Genomic DNA, 24,722 nt, shown 5'->3' on the forward strand with positions numbered 1-24,722 from the left:
TTAAACTTTGCATCTTGCTTCGGCTTCTTAAACGTATTCACAATATATTCAAAAGAATACTTTTGTATACTGTGTTGCATTATCGTGCTCTTTTGCTCACTATGGTTTTTCTTGAAGTGGCATCGACCAGTCTATAGTGCTTTAACTGTGCTTTAAATGAGAGCTTCGATGCAGAAAGTGTGACAGGTTGCGTTGGAGAGATTGCAATGACAAGGAAGCAACCACTAGAGGAAGCCAAAGTATCAGTGGAAAATTGTCTGCTGACTGAGACTGGCACACAATCCATTCCTTCATTACTTCTTTATCTCCTTCTCTGGCGAGTTCTATATTGGTATCGCACCATGGAATTTAAACTCTCACCTCCTCCACTTTCTCAATGCCCACTCATGACTTCATTGATATAACTTTCGAAACCCTGTCCTTTCTTTTGAAAGAGAAGAGCAGAAAAACCTAACACTATCACAATTTTCTGAAAAATGCATCCCAATACAAGCAACATTGTTAGATGACAAAACTTGTTTCCCTGTGTCTCTTTCAATGTGAAATGTCTAAAATAAATCAATAAAAAGAATTCACTATCATCAGGAAACACTGTTATGATTGCTGACAACATAGATGAGAGATGATGATCAATGATCTATTAAGGCTGATTATTAAGAGGTGAACTGTTGTGTTAACAGAGAAGAGAACAGGAACTAATTCAGTTTTTGTGACTGTGTTTTTCTGGTTTTAATTGCACTGTAATCTCAAGCCAACTTTAAGGTTTAGGATTTTCACCCTAGTAACATCCACAATAATACCTTAATCTTGAAAATGAAAGTGTACATTACAATTCTGAGATGCCCACTTACGGTTTTAAATAATTATTCCAAAGTACATTTCTTAATACCTGGACCTGAATGCAGATTTCCATAGACTGGACAGCTGAAGTATTCTACACAGACACTTAGACACGTTAGATACAGCTGAAAACTCGATTATCAATACTTTCACCTCTCTCCTTCCTCACCACCTTCCTTTCTCGCTTTCCCAACCATCTCCATATTCCCAGCTCTACCTCCTTGCTCAGGTTCACTGCTTTTCTCCTTTTCCGCTGACTTGCCAGACTCTTCCTCTTCTGGTCCCCCTTCACCCCCTTCTCTCTCTACACTGACATCATTTTTACTTCCTTCTTCCCCCTTGCTGTCTTTTTCTTTTTCCTGCTCATTTTCACTGAGTTGTGGATTCCCTCCTGCCACCTGTTTTGCACTCCCTTCCCTCTTCATCTCTTCCTCCTCCTCCTCATTGTTGTCATTGTCTCCCATGTCTTCCTCCATATCCCCCTCCCCTTCTCCTGGCTCCCACTGCTCGGTCTCCTTCTCCAGCTGGTCGATACGGGCCTTTAGCTTGTGTGCGTTGGACTCCAGCTCCGCCATCAGCCTGGCCAGCTTGGTCTGCATATCATCCAGGTTGTCCTCAATGCGGTCCACCCTTTTCTTCATCACCTTTTCCTTGCTCTCCGCATTGGCTGCACTATTTTCCTCCAGCATTCCCATTTTCATCAGGATCTGCCGGCCTTTCTCCTCCAGCAACCGCTTGGCATCAGGGAAGTCAATTAAAACCCCAGTCAGATCTTCCTTGGACAGTGAGAACAGGTCTGAGTGCCCAATGCTCCTGATGTTAGCTGTCCTCCTGTTTCCAGACTTGTTGCCTGTGTTGGAAATTACAAAGGCAGCTGTAATGTATTAGGATATGTGTTTGAAAGCAGTGCTTCTAGATGCATTACAGTATTTTGGCCCCATGGCATTTCCTTAGTATGACAACAAAGAGCACTAGCTCTGCTGTGCAAGGTGAAGGGTAACGTTATTTAAAAACTATTACCTTGCAACTCTGCCAGCTCTGCATCTTAAATACCTGTGCTTGTACAAAATACATGTGAAATATCAAGGTTACAAATACACAGAATATAATCTTAAATGACAAAATGGTGATATAAACATACTGTATTTATATGTTCTTATTCTCTAAAAAAGAACTGGTGATAAAATAATAAATTTATTAATTATAATATTTTAAACACAACTTCACACCACACACAATAGTTACAAAAAATAAAGCTATTGACAATCTATACATTCCAGAGGCCTACAGCACTTCCTACTGAGCTAGAAACCCAGAACTCCAACCCTGTAATCTAAATACACTATGAAAAACCTAATCTGGCCAAAAAGACAAAAAATAATCGTCCAATCCAAATAATCGTATCCTAAAAGAAATAATTCTCCCTTCCTACAACATGGTTGTCCAGAAACAAATGAGTACCAATCTCTCTCCTCTAAAAATGAATAAAAAACTAGGAAAGAACGTCTTTAGCCTGAAGATTCCATAATATAGGAAATTTCCTATAATCAAAAAAGATAGCAAGATGTTTATAATAATGTTCAGATTACTTAGCATGAATATGGTCTCCAAGACTGATCAGAGCAAGGTTGTTTCACATGGCATAAACTTAGAGGAAGTGGGGGGAGATGGTGTTCCTTCTCCCTCTCCTTCTCTGTGTCTTCTGACTCCTCTGTTTCTCTCCATTCCCTCTCTGTCTTCCTGTTTTTTGTCTTCCTTGTCTCTGTATTAATGCTGTACTGCACTACTTAATAATTATAACTACATGATTAGCTGAATTTAAAAACTAATATGCTTATCTATAAAATGCCAAAGAAATATATATTTTTTAAATTACCACCATTGTTGGAACATTCCCTATGAGCCGTAAAACCGAGGTCCTGACTCTCTGTGGTCATTAAAAATCCCAGGGTGTTTCTTGAAAAGAGTAGGGGTGTAACCCCGGCATCCTGGCCAAATTTCCCATGCCTCCTAATAATCCCCCTCTATGAATTGGCTACATTACTTTGTTCTCCCCCCCGACTCCGACGGCAGGTTGGAGTATTTCTCAGTCGCAGTTAATGGCAACGTCAGCTCAAAGATTTGGTTCAAACCACCAAATGGAGACTGGTGTGCTGACAAGCGGACCCTGCTGATGCGGGATTAACGCTAGGAAAGAGATAGTTGGAACATTCCCGAGTCCTGTATAACAAACCTTCTGGTCTCTTCCCTTGGTTTTAAATAAGAAACTACCCAAAATATTCAGTTCATTGCATTTTACCTTTGATGTTGAGGATGCTAATCTCTCCGAAGAAGTTCCCTTCCCCAAGCACTGCGAACTGCGTGACTCCGTCATCTGCCACCACAGCCAGCTTCCCCTCCTTGATGATGTACATCTCATGACCCACGTCACCTTTCTTGCAGACGTACTCCCCTGGGCTGTAGACCTGGGGCTGCAGCTTCAGCACCAGCTCCTCCAGTAGGCTCTTCTCACAGTTCTGGAAGATGGTCACCTTGCTCAGGGTGCCCAGGTGCACGCTGACAGCAATCTCGGTCCGGAGCCTGTTAGGCAGGTGCCGCATAATCTCGTTCTCACGCGTTATCTTCTTGTTGATGTGGAGGTGCTGGTACCAGTTGTTCACCCGTTGCTTGAGGTCCTTGCTGACACGTTGTGAGCGAAGGTAGCTGTTAACCAGCTCATGGTTTGGGAAGAAGACATTGTCCCGGCTCTGAAGGTTGATGATCACTGTCCCCACATTTCCCACGATGGAGGCAAAGACCAGCACAGCAATGAGCAAATCCATGGTGGCGAAGAGGTACTCCTCCTCCCTCTCAGGCATGGGGTTGTCGCCCACGGTGGTGAAGATCAGTGCTGTGAACCAGAAGCTGTAGAAGTACTGCCGTCGTACAGAGTCATACCCAGGGATAGACGTATTGGGGTACACCCAACGGTCTGCCCCAAACCCAATGTAAGAAGACAGGGCAAAGTAGAGGCAGGCATTCCAGTGCATCAACACAAAGATGTAGAGCATCAGCTTGGCGATACGGAAAGTGTTGGGGTAGGAAGTACGTGTCTCCATGCGGTCAAATGCCTCTGAGATTCGGGACGATCGCAGGAAGCGGTTCACGCGCACCATCGGGTAGTTGAGGCCCAGGCGCAGGTACAGTAGGTCTGTTGGGAGGAGGGACAGCACATCGTAGAAGAATTGTGAGGAGGTGAGGTACCTCTTTCTGAGCCGCCTGTGATCAGTGACCAGAATGCCCTGTTCCAGGAACCCTGCAAATGCAAACAGAAACATTGTCACAAACTGTCAGGTCCAGTTATCTTAATTTATGCATATGCATGATTTTAATGGAAATTGATTTTAATGCATACAATGTTACAACATATGAGGCGCGAAGTACTGTATTAATGTAAAAATGTATTAATGTAAAAAAAATCCTGACATCAAATTAAAATCCTAGATAAGATGCCTCCTATGTTCAGGAATGAAAATGGACAAAGCAGGTAACATGGTGTCTTTCTTTCCAAGGCAAGCCAGATGGTGAATGAGGAGGCACAATCCTAAAACACAAATATTAATTTACCACAATTAATTACAAGTGAATAAACTACACTTTACAAATTATTTAGAAAGATCTATTAAGGTTCTGTATTGGTTACAAATCTTGAGTCCTGACCCCCTAGAAATCAGCTTTCACTCATCTCCTCAAAGGTGGACCAACCTTACTGCAAACTAACAAACACACAGGTCTGAGAGGTAACGATGGATTCTACATGACAGAAGTCCTTTCATAGACTGCACCCTAAAACTGCTAATGTCTTGGAAGTGTTTCTGTAAACCACATTTTGTCTCCAAGAGATTCAGGGGTTGCATGGCAAGTAGTAAAAGGAAAAAATCTTTCTTCATATACAGTATAAAAACACCACCTAATTGTACAACTCCCTGCACCTCTACCTCCAAGGGAAGAGGATCATTTTAAATGTATTTTTAAAAAACTGATCATTTTGATTGTTGGGAAGGGACAGTTTTTTTTTCAGGTGCTGTTTTTACAGTGAAACAGAAGATTCTGCTTACTCTTGGTTCGATTCTCCTAATTAAGAATTATAAGAATATTTTCTGGCAGGCATGTGAAGGGACTGTAATAACAGCCAACCTGACACTAGGGGTCGTTAAAAGCCTTCTAACACCTGTAGATGGGTTCCATGATTGTTAATATAATTATTAAATGATTGGTGAAGCACTAAATTCCACAATCTCAAATGGACCTGATTAGTAGTGGTTAAAAAAAGCCATGCGAGGGTGTGTGTGTGTGTGGTGTGTGTGTGAGTGTGAGTGTGTGTGTGGAAGGAAGAGATTGAAAGGTTTGTTAAGAGGTTTTTTGTCATAATAAGCATACTTGTAGATGAATGCTGTAATAAAGCCTCCTATACTTTACTTTGTTAGTCATTGAGCATGGCCACTTACTCATTGAATGCAGGTCCTTTGAGCCCTTTGAGGAAAGGGCAAGACTTGTCACAATTTCCTTTTTGAGCTATTATTTTATTGTTCTCATAATCAAGGCAAACTATATATTTGTGCACTAGTGTAAGTTACGTAAACACACCTTCAGCATGCAGAGCCAAGGCAGATACTGCTGCTCACTACACCAAGAACACCCTGGTAGACTTGAACCCTGGGCCTTAGAAAGCCCATCAGCGATCAGCTGGTGATGCAGCCCAGACCTGAACCAGGGATCTTCCGCCTCACAAGGTCAGACACTTGGGATAACATTATTTTATCTCAGTTGTCTAATTCTTAATATTGATATTTATTTGTAAAAAATGATTTCTGATTTGTTCTTATAAAGCATCATACTATAGTATTTCCCACTCTGTCTGTTCTTGGGCACATCAGTGTTTTCACTTGGCTGAGTGGTGGGAGAATTCACAGGACTGTACACAGTACAGGCACTAATCAGAAGACTGTTGAAACATGACTTGAAGTGGAGCATACCAGTGTGAAACTTGAAAATGACATCAGCTATGTAGAACAGGTCAGATAGGTAATCCAGGGTAAGCCACACAGCCAGGTGGTCATTCTGTACTGCCACGAAACATGTCCTGTAACAAAACAGAGGAAGTCAGCATTAGGAAATAAGTTACTGTATGTAAAAGTATCTAACAAATGTCTTAGTACACTAAAATCTTACAACTGCTTTCCTAGCCTCCAGTGACTGACTCATAGAGTGCAAGAAGTCAGGAAACTCCAAAATCGTGCTGCTTCACCACACCATGCACAGATCTGTATGGTATAAAAATGGGCTGCTGCTGTTTCAGAAATCTTACTGCATTTGCTAAAGGAAAAGTCACAAATGCACAGCATTGTAGTTTCCAACCAAAATGCAGCTTCAAATCAAAAACTGCATTTAAAAACAGTGTTCAGTTTTGTGTTTAGTCTTCCAGCATTTCTTGATATATTTCTCCTTTATTTAAATTTCCTCTTCTTCATCTGTGAGGAAATGCCCTTTTAACAATTGTGCCCATGGCTAGAGATCACTGTAGTAGAGGGGTAGAGGGTTCCTGCAGTCAGATGTGAGAGGCCCTTCACAATGCTGGACATTCGAGTCACCATGTGTAAACAGTGTACTTACCTCCGGAGTATGAGTTTTATCCCCTGTTCCATGTCCGTAAAATATCATCTAGCTAAACACCCCCTGACTTCAGGGTTTTCTGCCCAATCCCCTGCCCACTTTGGTTGAGCTCATACAGCTGTGGCTTTGTTGCCAAAACATAAAATTTGCAAAGTGCGACTGTATATAAGTCTACTATCGTCATGGAAGCTCCTAGTTACTGTCTTCTCTGTCAGATTGATTCTAGCACAATCATTTTAAATGTATTTTAAATATTTGCAACCTTTGCAATCATTATACTGTTAATATAAAAAATGCATTTCCTTATTATACTGATTAAGCATTTGGTTTCCTACCTGCAAATGATGATAACCCAGTTGTACAACACAGGGATGATCATGACCTGGATCCAGGTGAAATAGGCATCACTGGAAGGGTCTACTACCACATCCTTCCAGCTTCTGAGGTAGAAGAGAGAAGCAGGGAAATATATAACCCACACCAAATATACTCAAACAAATTCCTCCTTCACAAATGCTGTTCTGTTAAAATTAGATCGATAGCATGCCTCTAGATGCAAAGAACTCAAACTAGCCTTGCCGGAGAGAAACTGAAAAGACACATATCTTCGTTTGCTGTTGCAAATACAAAGGGCCACACAGGTTTCCCTACACATTTTTGACAAATAAAAACACTAACTTCAGTCGGTGTTTGACTTCAGCTGCCCTCTTTCCATCTTTCTCCTCCTCTTTCTTCATGCCCTCCTTCATCTGTCCACGGTGCCACCTGAGAAGCCCAGACCAGCGATTCATTGTCCCTGCAGTCTTCTCCGCCGAATGTTACTGCTCTGAGCTTCCAGTCTCACGTTTCCACCTGTGTCTTAAAGAGGGCTCTTGCCAGGGTTCCTCAGTGTGGCTATGATCAGTACTCCAATATACTCCCCCATACAGAGCTCTCCTGCCACATACTTCAGATCCTGTTGAGATGGATAAGGCAGAAGCGGTTTCCATGGTAGCAGTTTCTCACCTGGCAGGCAGGTAGTATTCCCTCATGACTTGTGAACTTGTGAGCCAATAGTTGTTTGTGAACTTACCTTGATGTGTGGCTCTGGGGCTCATTAAACTAACCCCAATGTTCTCCTGGGCAAAATAATTATTCCGTGTCACTAAGAAAATGGAAGAGGTTGGTAATAACTGTGGATGAAATGGACTGCATATCCGTGTCCTACCTGTATAGGTTTTAAAATGACAGTTCTTAAAGACAAGATGTGAAATCTACAAAATACAGTGGCCCAGAATTGGCACGGCATTAAAAACTGCAAGTCTGCAAACAATAACCCAACCTCAAGGGATAATATAATAACCATCCTGTTAGTGAAATACCAGTGATCTGGCACCAAACTGTACCAAACAAACTGTAGTTCATGACTCCCTCTTGTATTACCATAACCCTCACTTTTCAGCTCCTGAAGATTTTGAATTGATATTCACTGAATTGAATTGAATTTCAGTTAAACTGTAAGCTTTCTTCTACATTTGGCCCTACAATATCCTGCATGTCCATGCTGTCCAAGAGTGTTGGAGTGTTCTGTAACATGGTGCCAGATATGAATAAAATGTGGCAGCAAAACACAAGCAATCAGTTAATCAAATATCTTTTTATTTAACTAATTACTCACTCACAAATATTTCAAATCTAGATAACATCATATTCCAAAAAACATTTAAACATTGTTTCTGAAGTATTGTTTCTGTAACCTTAAAAAACAACATGCAAAATTCACCTAAACTTTTCTGTATTTAATTGGGAGCGGGTCTTTATGTTATAAGTGTTGAATACATTTCTATTCCCATTCATTACAAAATGAAGCACTTGCTTTTATAAATTCTGGCCATTTTATTGTCAAAGCACCCATTCGAAAATACTGTAACTACAGGTGACCCCCCCTGCATTAAAGAAAGCAAGAATTGTTGTGGTTTCATATGATTATCCAGAGTTATTTCAAAGCTTGCTCTACAACGTCTTACACATCAAAATCATTCTACATGGCCTTTTCTACCACAATTTCAGATGTCCGAAGGAAGTCATCCTGTTGTCATCAGAAAAGAGCCACTTCTCCTTCAAGAATAAAAATCCAAATTTAAGACAAACATAAAAATATTGATTAAGAATGTGTTTGTTAAAGAATTAACATTACGAAGGGCTAGGCATTTAACTTTTTAAGCTTAACTAAGAGACAGGCAATTTTTGGACAGGCAATCATCTTATTGAAGATTTTCCTGACTGTTTTGGTTGGTTTAGTATCTTTGTATATTAAGGCTTTATCATTAACATTCCCATTATGACAATAATATACAAAATATTATCAATTTTATACAGCTAGCAATCTTTGGTAGTTCAGTCAAGCTTATCACTGGACCCACTGTGTGTAGAAAGTTTTTATTTCATGCTCATAGTGTTCCATGATATCTTCAGCCTTCTCGTTTTTCCTGAATTTCACTGGACATTGGGCAAATATAAGATATTGCTGGCATTATTATTGCCAGACAGAAGTGATACAGTCTCTTTGACTGTCTCTTGGTGATACTGTTCTGTTCTTAGAACGATAGCAGGAGATGTGTCTCACCTGTGAAATGCAGTTTTCGTAGCAGAGGCCGAATGCTAAATATGTCTGTGGCGGATGGGATTTGCATTCGGGAGCTTCTATTTGAATCAAATTTAAATTTCTTTCTCACTTCTACCCTGTGCATGCAAACACTTCACATTTTTATCTCTGAGACCAGAGTGTCTCATGTTCAGAGGAGGTTGCTATTTCCTTGAGTGTATTGGTTCTCCGGTAGATTCCTCATACATAATTTAAAATTGAAGTTTTTCAGTCTCAGAGGTAAATATTCTAAAAAAACATTACTGAACATACAAAGGAACATGCTGTAAGTAAGGTTTCAAACCTTTGAGGGTGCCATTTAGCCCGTTTTTGGAATTAGCAATAATTCTGTCTGCTGGTTTTAAGGATAATAGGTACTATTACTTTCAGTATGAACCCTTTCCAATGTGAACTCCAGTCCTGGTGGACCACAGTGTTTTCTATTTTTTGCTCCAGCTGAATCTTTAGTTGCAGGCAAATATTTTTTTTTTATCTGGGGTGTATTTATAATTTCTATAACGGTTGCTGAATTTCAGGTAAGGTGTGTTGCCTTAAAATCTCACTGTGGGAGTGATTACTGTGTCTGTTCTCCATACTGTAAGTTGATCACCTATGAAGATAAAGTTAATGAAAAGCAACTCTTCCCGTTCTGTTTGATCATGGTAAAAGCAGGCAACAGTAAGACAAGACAGGGCAACTATTAATAGCTGTTTATTCAGAAATAAGGGTGATCTTTTTTTAGGGCGAGCATATTGAGCTTACATTGAGGAGGGTTTGCTTAACATTCTGTATGCTGAGGTTGCTGGTGTGACACAGCTGCGAAAATTCACTTTTCTTATTGTGATACCGCTGTTCACCACTAGAGGATCTTTACATTCTTATTAACAACACGGGTGTCCCTAATTGAGAACCTTGTATTAATAATAATAATAATAATAATTGCTTACACTTACAGTATGTAGCGCTTTTCTGGACACTCCACTCAAAGTGCTTTACAGATAATGGGGACTCCCCTCTACCACCACCGATGTGCAGCATCCACCTGGATAATGCGATAGCAGCCATAGTGCACAAGAATGCTCACATACCAGCTATTTAGTGGGGAGGAGAACAGAGTAATGAAGTAATGAAAATGGGAAATTTGACCAGGATGCCGGGGTTACACCCCTATTCTTTTCGAGAAATGCCCTGGGACTTTTAATGACCACAGAGAGTCAGGACCTCAGTTTTACGTCTCATCTGAAGGATGGCGCCTTTTTTTTTTTTTAAAGTATAGTGTAACTGTCACTATACAGGGGCATTAGGACCCACATAAACTGCAGGGTGAGCACCCCCTGCTGGCCCCACTAACACCTCTTCCAGCAGCAACCTTAGTTTTTGCTCCAGCAAGTCTCCCATCCAGGTGCTAACCAGGCTCACACCTGCTTAGCTTCAGTGAGTTGCCAGTTGTGAGTTGCAGGGTGATATGGTCATACAGCTGGTGTGGCATTCATGGCAGAACCTCACAGAGTGCTCTACAGCTTAGGCGCTGAATCTTTTTCAGTAACAAGAATAATTTTTCTCCTTTGTATCGAGCTGGTCCCATTTCTCTATCTGGCATACTTTCGGTGGATCGATTCCACACTGGCACTCTACTGTACCTCGAAAGGGAGTTAAGAAAGTGTACGCCGGAGGATAAAAGCATGGCCAAACCTCACGCATTATCACACTAGAAACATTACCCTTGAAGTAGGCTGTTTCTGAAACTCACAAAACAAGTTAGCCAGAAGCCTAGACAAGCAGGTGGATTAATCAACTTGCACTAGTGATTTAGAGATCTGCTGAAACAAAAACCAGTGAACACAGGGGTACCCCGGGACTGGTATTGGAAACCTCTGCTATAAACTGCATAACTATAAGATTACAAAGTGTAATACTTAGGTAGAGTTTCCTATATTGACCTGTGTAGAAAAATGAGAACAGCTGCTGGTGATATTGGGCCTTGAGAATTGACGAATGTACTCTACTAACAATACTGGAGTCAAAGACACAAGACTTTTGTACTGGGAGTGTCTGCAGCACGTGCACATCCTCAGGTAGCGGCCAGATTGGGGCTGAAGGGAGTGGCTTCCCCACCAGCAGCAGGAGCATAGCCTATTCCCCCAGGAGCTGCAGTCTGTAACTGAACAAAGTCTGTACAAATATGATTTATTGCTTTTTCAGTAAAGGGAGAAGTAAGCAAAACTCGAATCCCTTTTTCTTCTGAGCCCAAGTAAACATTACTGTTAACAAGTAGTAGTTCAGGTGGGGAGCTGCGTCAGCATGCGTAGGCTGCAAAGGAACAAGTAATAGGTTTATTCCATGCTGAAAAAAAGAAGAAAGAAAACACAACGTTTCGGTTGTGGAGCCTTCTTCAGGTGTGAGATTTCTTCGATTATTAGCTTTTGATTTTAATCATGATGGGCACACTGCTAAATGTCCAATATGATTTGGGAAAAGAGCAATATGAAATTATCCCACTTCACTATATTACCATCACAGGCAAATGTAAGACACAGTCTTATGTCAAAACTAATAAATGCATTGGCTTAGAGTACCTGACTGAACTTATAAAGCACCTTGGCAGATACAGAGGTACAGTAGGTATCACTACTCACACACTTCTTTTTCCAGCTAAATAGTGACAAGACAAAGCTGGTGTCTCTGGGGTCACCACACAGACTACACAACATGGATGTCTTTAGGATAGTCATCAGTGGTGAAAGAGATGAAGTTTACCTATCGAGGCTTAACACAGAAAATATTACAAAGGTGTCCTGCTCTGACATGTGTAATATTGCCTATTTATAACCTGTCCCGTCCTGTTACATGCTGAGAAACTACTCCCTGTCCTTGTTTTTTCCAGGTTGGATCACTGTAATGCGCTGCTTACTGGTACTTCTAAGTGCACTGCCGACAAGCTTCATTCATGTATGCCCCACATGAATATCACTCCTGTCCCAGACTCCCTGCATTGGCTTCCAGTTTCATATACAGTAGGTTCCTTCCTTCCTATGCTCTTTCGGTTCTGCCTTGCTGTGTGCCCCCATACCAAAACATCATACAGAATACAGGGTGAAAGGGCTTTAAACAGGAATGCTCCTAAACTCTTTGATACTCTACCTGAGACTGTATATGCCTCTCCGTGCTCATTTGTCTACAAAAGCCGTTTTAAAACACTTTTTCTATTTAGAATTTCTTGACTTCTCTGAACTTTTTTTTGCCTCAGTATTTTCTTTCACCAATGCGCTTTTGATTACCTTCACTTTGAGATATAGTGATGTGATACTATCAGCACTTAGATGAAGGGGTTGAGTGGGGGTGATTTCAATTTAGTCAATCAAGAACAAATGATCATTTTCAATTAGAACCTGCAGATGCATTTATACAGCAGGGAATTTACTGTGCGTAAAATACCTTGTTCAGGGCTTACAGCTGTGTTTCACATGGGTTTTGTTCAGTTCAGTTTATTTATTTGCACAGGTGCAATGAAATGCTTATTTGCATGTATGCTCCAATACAAAGACATTAAAGGAATCACCAAAAACATAAAACACAAAATAGCAGCAGCAACAAGTTAAATAACATACAACTTAAAAAAAGACGGGCGGTGAGAAAAAAAAAACATCAGTGTGAATCAGTGGTAGGGAAAGAGTTCAGTAATCTGACAGTTTGGGGGAAGAACATGTCTGGACCCACAACTAGTACTCCACACTTCTGCCCCTCGGAGTTCAGGAAGAACAAAAGCAAATGTATTTAGGTATTTTTTATTGCTATTGTAGATTAAAAGTCTACTTTCAGAAAACAATAAAATCACTCCCTGGCTTTTAACAATATATTTAAAATCCCCAGAAGCTAAATGAACCCCCGTTTTCAATCGATGAAACGTGTAATTCGTTTGCTTGAAATATTTTAATTTTGTTTGCGTTCTTTGCAATGGCGCCTTTGGAAACACACGGTGCCTCTTTACAGTCTCAGCAGCACAAAGCAGCGACCTGTTTCGCCTCCATAGTCGGAAAGAATAATCTGAAACACGGAAAGTGTGAGACATAACGCTCACGGATAATGCAGAATTTCTGCAAGAGGCTCCTACAAAGTAAACATCCCCTTGCTCCGCTTCTTGAAGGGTGGAGGGAGACGCGCTGCGTGGAGCTGCGTTCTCGGAGGACGTCACAACGCCCTACGTGAGGGTGTGAGTGAGGAATTGGAGTAAGATGGCTGCTAGAGGAGGGTGATCTTGAATCAGGAACGTTAGTGGAGTATTCAGGAAAATCTGAAAGACAGACACTGATAACAGCGTGCCAGGTCGGTGGATTTGGGGTGAGCGGTTGTGCATCGGAGACTGGGACCGGGGACACTTGACAGGAGAGTGTTCTGTTATGCACAGTGCCAAGGGAAATCAAGGTGGCAGAAAATAAACGGAAAACACTGCAAATCCACCAGGTGAGTACACGGTCCACTGTGGCATTTTGCATAGAACAGTTTGTGTGCCACTCGTGCGACCTGCGAGGAAAACGGGGCAAATCGCGCACAGGAATTCCCGTCCATTGTCATGACGGGTGAGTGATTGTCGGTGACAGTTCTGGAACGGGGATAATGAACATTCCTTGAGGTCAGTGTTGGATACATCGTTTGCAAATATTAACCTGCATGCATATTATTGTAAAGATCCATTTGCAAATGGTGCAAACCGACCTCTTCGAATGGATGCGCAGCTTTGGCCAAATATAGTTCATTCCAGATGGTTAATATTTTATGTGTGAGAAGAATATGTTACAGGAGAAACATTCCTGTGAGAAATCACAAGCGCATATGCATTCTTATTATTAAAATACTGTGGCTCATCACATGGATTTTGTGTGCACTACACGAGATTCTAGAATATTGGGACATGACTGCAAAAGTTATCAGTCTCGTTACTGTTAATCGTAAAAAATAGTATTATGATGATGGCAGTAAGAACGGTTAGCGAAGTCAGAAAATTTTGGGGAGGAGAATTCGATACGGGTTTGCCCTAGACAAGTCCACCCGCTGTTTGTACACAGTAGTAGTGTTATGTAAAGTATTGTACAGCTGTATGTATAAACATCCCCGCAGCCTGCTTGTGTTCATTTAAGTGTTGTGTGCTGCTTGGTGCCGTAGGATGGGTTTTTCAGATGGAAACTGATTTACTGTATTGTTTAACGACGAGATTATTTTATAATGAAACCCAAAAGTGCCACTGTCGTTTTTGCTTCACGTTTACGAAAAAAAAATGTAACAGTTCATACTGAAGCTCTGAGATGGCGACTTCAGTTCCATTTCAGTTGGCGGACTAACAAGGAAAATTACAAAGAACAGCACTTGAGCACCTGAGCTGACAACATCAGAGCCCAACTTTTTTGGGGTGGCTTTAGGTCTGTGGTAACTGCTGAATCTCTGCGTCAAGATCAGACTGCCCTTGATTGAACTGAACCAACGGTGACAACGTTATATTTGTGCAATGTCAGGGGAAGGGGAATGAAGGCATCTGTGTGGCTTTAGATCTGACACACTAGCTGTGAAAAAGTGTACAACGTGTGGACTGTGACCCTTTGCGATGTTTCGTTTCTTTGTCAGGTTAAATGGAGAGATTCCTAACCTGAATAAGTCTACAGCCCCAGCAATCTAAACTGTCTCGTATCAACCAGCTCTCTGTTTCTGGTATTCACAGTTAATGTTAATTCTGTACTTCTGTTGGTTTTATCACAAAATATAAACCACTTCCTTTACTTCTGTCAGAACAGTGACAGTGAGCGGAGTGGTGGCTCTGTGGCTAAGGATCTGTGCCTGTGGCTAGAAGGTTGCCGGTTCAAATCCAGCGGCCTACTCCGTTGGGCCCCTGAGCAAGGCCCTTAACCCCAGCTGCTCCAGGGGCGCTGTATAAATGGCTGACCCTGTGCTCTGACCCCACACTTCTCTCCCTGTCTGTGTGTTTCATGGAGAGCAAGCTGGGGTATGTGAAAAGACAAATTCCTTATGCAAGAAATTGTATATGGCTTATCTTATCTTATATCAACAATTTGATGTAACAATTGGGCTTCTGATTACTGCCTGTTTCTGTTATGCTCCAAAACTGACAACAGCTCGTGGTGCATATATAGTGCCTTTCATGACAGCCTGGATCTCAGAGCCCTTCACAGTAGATCTGCAACTGAGCTCCCTGCAGAGGCAAATGTGCCACTGTTATGTTAGGGAGGAAGGCTACACTCCAGCACAGTCACAGCTGCAGCCTGGGCTTCGAGCTGGGCCGAAGACACTCTGCTTGTAACTGGGAGACTTGCGTTTTGACTGTTGGGCAACTCGTTTGTCCAGTGTGGTGACAGGACCTCAGTTTAACGTGCATCTTAATGCGTCCAGTCAGCACGCTGAGGAATTGTTTGCGAAATTCGTACCCATCAGGAAGAGAGCCGCCTCCCGACTTGTGCCTTCTAGACTTCCAGCAGTTAAGTGATTTTCCGTAGATAGTTCTGTTTGCTGGCCAAAGCCAGCCCTTTTAGCTTCAGAGATCTGACGAGCTCAGTCTTCAAAGTGGTAAAATACTGTGTACTTGCAAACAGACCATTGTTTGAAATGGCAGAAATTTGGCGGAAGTACTGCAGAACACATAGCAGATTAGTGTACAGCCACACATTTCTGGTGATTGCAGTCCAAATCATTTAGCTCTTGGCTGCAATCATTGGCCTTGTTAATGTACATTGCTCTAAGCATGATGCTCAGGTAATGTTATGTGGAATTGTGATCACAATGTCACTGTAATTATAGGAATCTGAGCCTCCCGCATAGTTATGAACTTCTAAAAATGACAATTTTCTTCTTTGCACAGCAGGTAAACGGAACAAATTAGAATTTAATGCAGCAAGACACATCTGAATGGAAGCTCATCTTTACCCATGGCATTCACGGTGAATGTCCTGTTCTTATTTCACAATAAAATATTGCAGGCTCTTAAATGTTAGTTTGGCACAAATATGCCTTCCCTGAAGAATATCAAATTCCACTGTATGTGCTGTTGCATTCTTATAAGATTCTTCAAAGTGCACATATCCTTCCTTTAAGATGGAAAGCAGGATTCTTTAAATCGCTTTCATTTTACAACAATCATACATTCATTTACTTTGTGCTTGTTCAGTCTATTAGAAGTTTATTGCAATAATCTTGTCCTGATGAACTGTAAAAATATGATGTTTTCACGGTGCCTGAGGATGGTATGAAATGACATTTTTATGGAGCTGAAGCATTGCATTATTTTAGAATCATGATTTTAACAGAAATGCATAGAATTTTAGTGTTTCTCACTAGAAATGAAAAATGTGTAATTTAAACGTGACTATAAAAGCATTTGCTTTATTGGTGAGCTTTCCATTTCATTGCACTAATACATCTTTCTGGTGATGAGGTGTATAAAAGAGCAGGTCATTGTTATACTAGTTAGCGTTATGTATTCTATTTATCAATCAGGGAGTAGTGTATGGGACAGTTTTCTGTGATAATGAGCTGGCTACTTATTACTGTCAGTATAAAATGGCCTGGGTTTATGATTCATGAAATCTAAGGGTGTAAAGGTAGAAGGGGAAATCTCAGAGCAAACTGATGCTGGCCGCATGTCTAACGAGACCCTGTCGTGCTCAGAGTCATGTCAGAGATAGTGGATGTAATATTCCTGATATTTAATTCCATGCTTTCAGTCCCTTTTTCCGAACTGTCGGAGCTATCCAGAGAAAATAGCTTGACATCTCCAGTACAACTGAACCCTACAGAGTGTGGATTAGCTGTTTTTCTCAGTCTAGAGGAGTGATGGCTGCTTATCATCGTTTGTGTGCTGTGATGTTTTATTTCCTTTTGCCCTGCAGTTCGGTGATTATCGAGACGTTTGTGGTCTAGAGCTGTTCATGACGGAAGTCTCCACTGCAAGAGTGCCAGCGCGGGGCTCCTTTCTGCTGCAGTCCTTCAGTGTTGATTCTGTCTTCATGGGGTTGCACTGATCACATGTCATTCCAGCATGAACATCTGGTCCTTGGCAGCAGTCGTTGTGTTATAATATAGCACTAGACTCTGTATCCACCTATTCCCAGTGCAGGGCCTGTAAGCTCCACCTCATTCCTTTACACTCTGCTTTTCAAACCATAAAACTATAGTGTTAAACTCTGGCTATGATTGAGGGTTAAAGTGTACATCGGCAGTGTGTAACAGGCACAGTTTACCATTGGCTCTATCATTGCCTTGTTGTTTAAAAAGATTAGGTTGAGAAGAACTTCTTCCCCAGTAGGTCATTTGACAGATTGGAATAAGAAGTAAATGCTGATAATTTCCAGTCCTGTCATTTTCAGCTCCTCTGTTCTCCTTCACACATCACAATATCCCGATTTCTGAGTCAGAAATTGAAATCTCAGAGTAATATAACATCACCTTTGCTCCATGCCTTTCTGGTCTCATTATACTGTGTGACTTCTTGTTAAGCCTTTAGAAGTTTCTGTTTTCCACTTTAACCCGCCTAGATTCTAATATAACTCCTGTGGTCAGAGTGCCTGCTGCTAGCGCAATGTATTGCTATCATAAAGTCTGAGGTTCTAAATCTTGCTGTTCTAGATCTTCACTTCCACCTGATCACTCAAAACCCCAGTGTCTCTGGAAAGAATCTGCAAATATGGGACCTTTTTCTTGCTTTGCTCGTGAGCTCATCATTGCTTGTCGTCTTGTCTAAAGTCTGATCTGAGGTACTGTATGAGCTTGCTTCTTGCCCTGCATTGCTCAGCAAATTTGATCTTGGTTTAGTAGGGGGGGGGAGGGGCAACCTTTTGCACACCCGCCTCTCCTGCCAGTTTTACCATTTGCCCCACCTCCTGCGTTTTCCTGGCACTGATTGGTCATTTGGTGAACATCCACACCCTGTGTACAGGACTGTTCTGCTGCCTGTTCACTGTGTCTTTTTAGAGTTTTGGTAGAGCTGGATATACCACAGCAAATGGAGAGGGAAGAGAGACTACAAAGCAGTGGTAAGAGCTTCAGAGTGTTTGAAAGACTAAAGATCATATGGGCTCTATGTGAATTGTAAATCTCTCAGCCTTTCCTGTCTGGGTGTGGCGATGTCTTCAGTGATTTGCATTGCTAGGTGATGTCTCCCTGCAGTACCAGATTTAGAGCTCTAGTCATCTTGGTGTATGATTAATACATAAATTCATCCGTGGTTTGCAATGTAAATAATGGTTTACAGTAATTGCTAAGAGTGGTTCAAACCCTGTGAAGAAATGAGTTACACACATTTGAAAGGTCAGAAAATCAACAATCATTATACAGTGCTCTTTAGCTCTCTACATACACAATTCAGGAGTAAAGGGAAACCCCGAATTAAGTTACTGAAAGCTCTTACCATAATTTTTTATGTGAGTTTCTGTTTTGACCTGCAAAACATTATGCAGTACAGATTATATTTTATATTATCAGTTATAATCTCAAAAAACTAACACCATCCAGACTCATCCATTAGTTTAGATATAATTATGGTGTCCATAACCTTATATGTAGAAGAAGTAACACATACTGATCTATAATTATTTCAAACATGGTCAATACAGACCACTTTTGCAGTCAGTGTGCACTATCCGTATCTTACAATATATAGATCATCAGTCTTCAGCGATCTATTTATCTTAAGTGTCTTTAATACCTATAACACTTCTGACTTGTCTATGTCAATACTGTTTATTACACAACTTTCTTTTCTCAGCCTTGTCTGTTCCTTTTGTTGTTAATCATTTATTGAATACATCAGCCATTTCCCTATCTTCATCTAGAAGTATCCACTGATTGTCCCAGATTTATTTTACTTCATCTTTTATTTTCCTTTTGTTGTTGTAATACCGATGAAGATATTTGTACTTTATTTGTTGCTCTGTACTCTTCTCCCCCTGTCCTGGCCCTTTTCATATCCTTTTTTACCTGTTCTTGCAATTTATTGTACTCTTTGTCTTTAAATCCTGTTCGTTTTACATCATTTCAGTAAGTGCCTTCTTTCTCCTAATATTTTTCATTACTTATGTATTACTATTCGGGCCACAGTTTTCCAGCCTTGGATTATTTTGAGGATAAATGTGTTCTGTTCGTCAAGCACAAACTGTTTCCATTTAATTTCTGCTCATTCTTTATCTATTCCATTTGACGTCTCTTAATCTGTCTCATTTCTTCATAGCCTGCTTTTAGAATTTGCAAGAACACACAAAGGTTTACAAGTGAAAGGAGGCCATTTGGTCGCTAGTTGCTTATTTCCCTGATGCTAGCTTTGAAAAAATGTCTGCAAGTACAGGTATAAGTGATAGGTTTATTCCTGTGCTTGGAACGTATCATAATTATCTGCTGGTGTAGTCTGTCTCTTGCGCGTTTTTCTAATTCTCCTGGCATTTAAGTAGAAGAGCGCAGCGGCTGGAACTGCTGCCTTGCAGCGCTTGGGTCCTGGGTTCAGTTCCTAGGGTGCTGCCTGCACAGAGTTGGTATGTTTTCCCCATGTTTACATGAGTTTTCTCCACATGCTCCAGTTTCCTCCCACAGTCCCAAGAGATATTAGGGTAGTTTAATTGTCTTCTGTAGAAAACCTGGTCTTGGTGGGTTTGTGTCTGTTTGTGGCTCGTAATGAACTGGCATTGCATTCAGGGTGCATCATGTCCTGTGCCGGTTGCTTTCTGGCTTAGGCTCCAGCTCCTGTACTGTGATTCTCTACTGCTGCTTTGCTTTTTCTGCTGGTTTCTCTTTTTGACTTTACAATAGTTTATTCCTTGTAGATTTTCTTTGGATGCTTTCCCCTTTCATTGTAGATTAATCTTCTTGAGTTTCCTTATAGGTTCTTGACCAAAACTAACTGTATAACTCGCACGTAATCTTGTCTGTATAGTTAATTTTTGCCAATGGAAAGTTTTTGGTTTGAGATGGCTGAAGCGCTCCTCAGTACACCTTGACCTCAGTCTGAGCAGCTGTGTTGACGATTTAACTTTGAATGGTACAGACAGGACCCCTGTGAAAACTATGAGTTTGGTCTTGCCTTTCAGTCTGTGTCCAAGGCCTTTAAATTAGTTTATTCTGGAAAGTGTGTCTTGTCATTTGTCTCTAAATGTTGTATATTGGTCTTCAGTGCATATCTCACTTCTGATGTTCTTGAGAACAACGTCTCGGAGAGCTACCACTTCTCTGTATCTAGTGACAAAGGTATTGATTTTGATTGTTGTGACTGGTAACTGCAGTATCTCAGATGTTAGTATCTTGGGAGCTGCTGTCCTGAGCTTTCAGGTTTTCCAGAGGAGCAAATGTGTTTGGTGGTCTGAGGTGAGGTGGTACTGTAACAGTTGACTGCCCAGGACCAGATCTTCTCTCTAAGCTTGTCTGACTTATAGCTCTGATATTTCATCATGATGGATTGTCCCATCTTTGTCTAATGCAGTCACATTTAAAAGAGGAGGTGGGTTTTGTTGCAGCTCTCACACGTAGTTTGGTTATTGGAAGTCTTTCTGGAGGCTCTGCCTGTTATACAAGTCGCATCCATGGTTTGAAGACCATTTTTGGCCTGGCTTTTGGATAAAGAAGTTATTTTAAAGTGTAGATATGGTAAGATGTAGGTTTTTTTTTGGGGGGGGGGGGTAAATCAGCTTTTTTTGGTGAAGAGAGCATTCTTAGTTATTAGCATTAGGAATGTTTTAAAGATAATTTCTCACCTCTTTTGGAAGTACACAGCTGAGGTGCAGTAAGCAGCATTGCAGACATTAAAGAGTTCTATGGGAAAAAAAGATAGTCGTTGCATAGCAATTTATGCTTAAGTTGAGCAGAGATGTTGACTCGTGTACAGACTGTGCTGATGAAGCAGGAAATACATTCACGTTCAAGTTTACTAAAAATAAGGTAGCAAGTTAAAAATATACAACTTCTGTCAGCTCATATCTTGCAGGAGCTTGTAGGATAAATAATTGTAAAATACTGTACGGCAAGGAGTGTTGTTTGTTTCCTGTGAGCGTAAGAATGGTAACAGATAAGGGGAGGTTATTCAACTGCTAACTTTGATAGTAGTTAGTAGTCAATCACAACCCTTTGTGTAAAGAAGTGCCTCCTGTTCTCAGTTTTAAATGCACTTCCACATGGTTTTAACTTGGTATGAAACTCTGGTTCGTGTTTCACGGTTTATTCTGAAGAGGTCTATTCGGTTGACTTTATCGTGGCCTTTAATTTTTAGACTTGTATTAGGTCCCCTCACATTTTTTTTCCATTCAAGACTAAAAAAAAACATTTCAGGCCCCTGGGATTTACTAATCCTGAGTGCTTCTCGTACCTGATACACATCTGTCTATTCTTTTAATACGGAACTTTGTCCAGCTGCAGATTCATCTGTTTGAAGCATTACTAACCCTTCTCCACTGCTTCCATATTCATCCTTTCCCAGTTCTATTGAGGTATTCCTATAAAGTCTCCTTTTCTGACATGTCTGTGTTGGATTCAGTCTGTATTATTATTATACAGTAGCTACTTTTATTTATAAAGCACCTTTTCAAACCTAAGGGCGCTGTACATATTGATAAAAAATATTTACTTCAGAGCTGACCATGGTTACATTTTCTGGTGTTTTTCTCATCTCTCTTTTCCTCACTCTGTTTTGATTGTTTAAAAGATGAGATCATTACCAACATTTCTATTTGTACGTGTTTCAACAGACTGGTAAGAAAGCAGTCTTTCACCATGTCTACCCACTTATTCCTTTATGCATAAATTCTTATTACAATGGAATTCTAATCGGCTATCTGCATTTGATGTTCTATTACACTACCTTAGTAATGTTTTTAATGAGTCTAACCCATATAGATTCAACCTTGTATCCTTTTGTTTTAGTTCCTGAACCTGAATATTCTTTTTGATATTTAACGATACATCTCCTACCTTTCCTGGCTCTCCGGAACAGTGTGTTATCCATTAATGTTACATTCATCTCAATCATTTTCCATTAACCATGTTTCTGTGATCCCAATGATATAATAATTTCCTGATAATGCAATAGCTTCTAATTCCTGTGTTATGTTTCTAATACTCTAGACATTGAGGTACCATTTCTTAATTACCCGGTCTTCTGTCTTGTTTTCCCCTTTGTTTCTCTTTATGTCCTTACTCACCATGCATTTTCCTTTGGGAAGTTCTTTAACTTCTCCTCCTAGAAAGCTGTCCTAGGTTATACGTTCCTTGATTTGTTTGTGACTGATGACGGTTACACCAAAAATCAGTCAGGATGACTGATGCCCCTGGAGCTCTCCTGGTTTCTTGTTGTAGACTTGGGATCTGGGATATACTGTCAGTAGTAATTTCCCGATGTGTTTAACAAAGTAGAGAGCAAAGTTAGCCTGAAAGTAACTTGACTTGTGCTGCCTATTTATTGTTTGAACATGGCTTCTTTTGGTACTTCCAAATAATAGCTTATTATATGTGTCCATACAGTATCATAGTACATCACTATAAGCCAGTTACCTATGCTCCTTTCCCTTCTGAGCAAAGTGATAATCAGTAGATGTGTGAATACAAAAGGCAATTGGTACCCATGTTAATGTCTGTTCTGGTGGGCAGTAATTGTACTTTCCTAATGGACCTGCACAAGAGGTGAAAGGCTACAGTACGTGTTGCTCCAAAAACTCAGCTTTGATGATAGAATGACTTTCACAGGCACAGCATTTCGTGAGTGTATAAATATATATATGCGCATATATATATGTGCATCCCCTGCCTGTCAAGACTATCGTCTGCATCCAAAGCCAAGTGTGAAATTGACCTGACAGCATCCTTCTTAGCCCAGGCCCAGAGGGAAATACATCTGCTTTATTTTCTCACGTATGTGCTGAAATGTGCTTACAGTGTGTGAGTAAGCAGAATTTCAATATTATCGTCCCACTAGCATGCTTTATTTATCCCTTCTGATTGTGTGTGCCTTTTTATAGTTGCAGCAGTTTTCAGGTCATATATCACATTAAAGCCCTGTGCTATACTGGGAGATGGCGCTAGAATTGTTGGCTAAGAGACTTGTGATTGGGCTGCCCTGAGCTTCCTCAATGGCCAATCAATTGCTGGACCAGCCTTAGAAAACTGTGTCTGTTTCGTGAGCTCGTACCTGAGGAACGCTAAATAGCTGAAGGGTTGTGTTTCCACTTCCTACTTTTCAGCATATAAACAGCTCTTCTTTTTACTTTGCCACCAGTGCATACTGATGCAGCTCCCTGCTCAAACCTGTGTTTCATCTGAAACTTAAAATCATCTTAAAACTCTTATACACTAGCTTTCTATTTTTTGTACTCATTTGTGTATATGTGTGTAACTTGGCTTGTTTTCTTATTAATTGATGGTAAAAAGATATATCCAGAAAGGCACTATAAGAACTATTAGAAGTTGTTGTTAATAAAAATCAAAGTGTATCTGTACTGGAATGTGTATTTTTGGCGATTCGAGTTGGGTATATTTTGGTTTTTGAAGAATTTTTCTTGAATGTTGCTTATTGCAGTTGATGAATTTGTGCATTGAGAAATTGTTTCACTGTACTGGCAGAAAAAAAAAGTTTTTATTTTAGCCTGGCTTGTAAACTGAGATTAATTTGGCAGGAAGAAAACCAAACAAGGCAATTTCATATGAGTTTTCGACGTTGACTGCCTGGGATCAGGCTTGATATCTGTTAAAAAAACTGATTTGCCACTAAATATTTTCCTGACTCTTAACAGGATTAAATCAGGATCATATGAGCTGTGTTTCTTGGTAACTGTTTTGAGAAGTACTGTAGTAGTTTTGTACTGTTTTCAGCCAAAAAAAACTTTTTACAAGAACTTTAAATTACTGTCAGTAATTTTAGAAAGTATCCAAGGTATATTGTTTATGTAGTCTTCAGTATGTACAGTATACAGCTACGTGTCAGAAATCACAAGGTTATAGGTTCTCCAGTCTATAGTAAAGATTCATACACTTGTAACACAAATCTCAAAATAGTGCATCACTGTAGTCTATATTTCATCTTTTCTAAGGAAGAAATTGAAACTGGAAGGCTGTACAATTGACAGCAGTAGTGCACAGCTTTCAGTAAAACCAGAGTACTGTTACCACTCTTGAAAGTAAGGTGGGAAGGATTTTATATGCTTTAAAAATAACTCACTTCAGTTTTGTTTCCAGGAGCTGACTGCCAAACAGAAGGGGACCATGTGCAAAGCTGTCGCTTCATCTTAATCACAAGGCATGATGGAGTGATCTTTTGACTTCCTGACACCCCTCTCTTCTCCCAAAAAGAAAACCTGAAAATGGGGTTTTAAATATAAGGCTGAAGGGGTATTCAGGTAAGCTGTTTTAAATAACTTTGCTGTTGAAGTGTACTGAAGACAAGGGTCTCCTAACTCTGGACCCTGAGATCTCCTGACATTGTGAATGGATTGAGGGAACAAACTGGACTAGACACACTCTAATTGAATCAGGTTAACACTCCACCCAGATGATGAGCCGTTTCTCACTGAAGGGAACTCTGCTGGATCCCAAACTATACGGACTGGATTTGGGATGTTTGTTTCATTTTTCATTATCATGC

General features: G+C 40.5%; 2 protein-coding genes across 4 annotated transcripts in view; one reads left to right on the forward strand and one right to left on the reverse strand.

Moving 5' to 3' along the window:
- Positions 1-989: 989 nt before the first annotated feature.
- cnga4 (cyclic nucleotide gated channel subunit alpha 4) lies at positions 990-7,220 on the reverse strand. Its single transcript, XM_088913108.1, has 5 exons — positions 7,171-7,220; positions 6,828-6,932; positions 5,856-5,962; positions 3,140-4,135; positions 990-1,690 (listed from the first exon to the last, which is right to left on the reverse strand). Exons 2-5 carry the CDS (start codon positions 6,869-6,871, stop codon positions 990-992), a joined length of 1,848 nt encoding a protein of 615 aa, XP_088769234.1. The 5' UTR covers positions 6,872-6,932; positions 7,171-7,220.
- Positions 7,221-13,314: 6,094 nt separating this feature from the next.
- Positions 13,315-24,722, forward strand: part of fhip1b (FHF complex subunit HOOK interacting protein 1B) — a 47,227-nt gene continuing 35,819 nt past the window's right edge. Inside the window, exons 1-2 of one of the 3 annotated variants that reach the window (XM_088913958.1) lie at positions 13,315-13,576; positions 24,317-24,477. The gene's annotated coding sequence lies outside the window, so the exon portion shown is untranslated. Of the gene's footprint in view, positions 13,577-24,304; positions 24,478-24,722 lie in introns of all 3 variants that reach the window. The other 2 variants (XM_088913959.1, XM_088913960.1) reach the window with 2 other exon arrangements.

This window comes from Atractosteus spatula, chromosome 4, assembly GCF_055471065.1.
Source record: "Atractosteus spatula isolate fAtrSpa1 chromosome 4, fAtrSpa1.hap1, whole genome shotgun sequence".
NCBI classification, from domain to species: Eukaryota; Metazoa; Chordata; class Actinopteri; order Semionotiformes; family Lepisosteidae; genus Atractosteus; species Atractosteus spatula.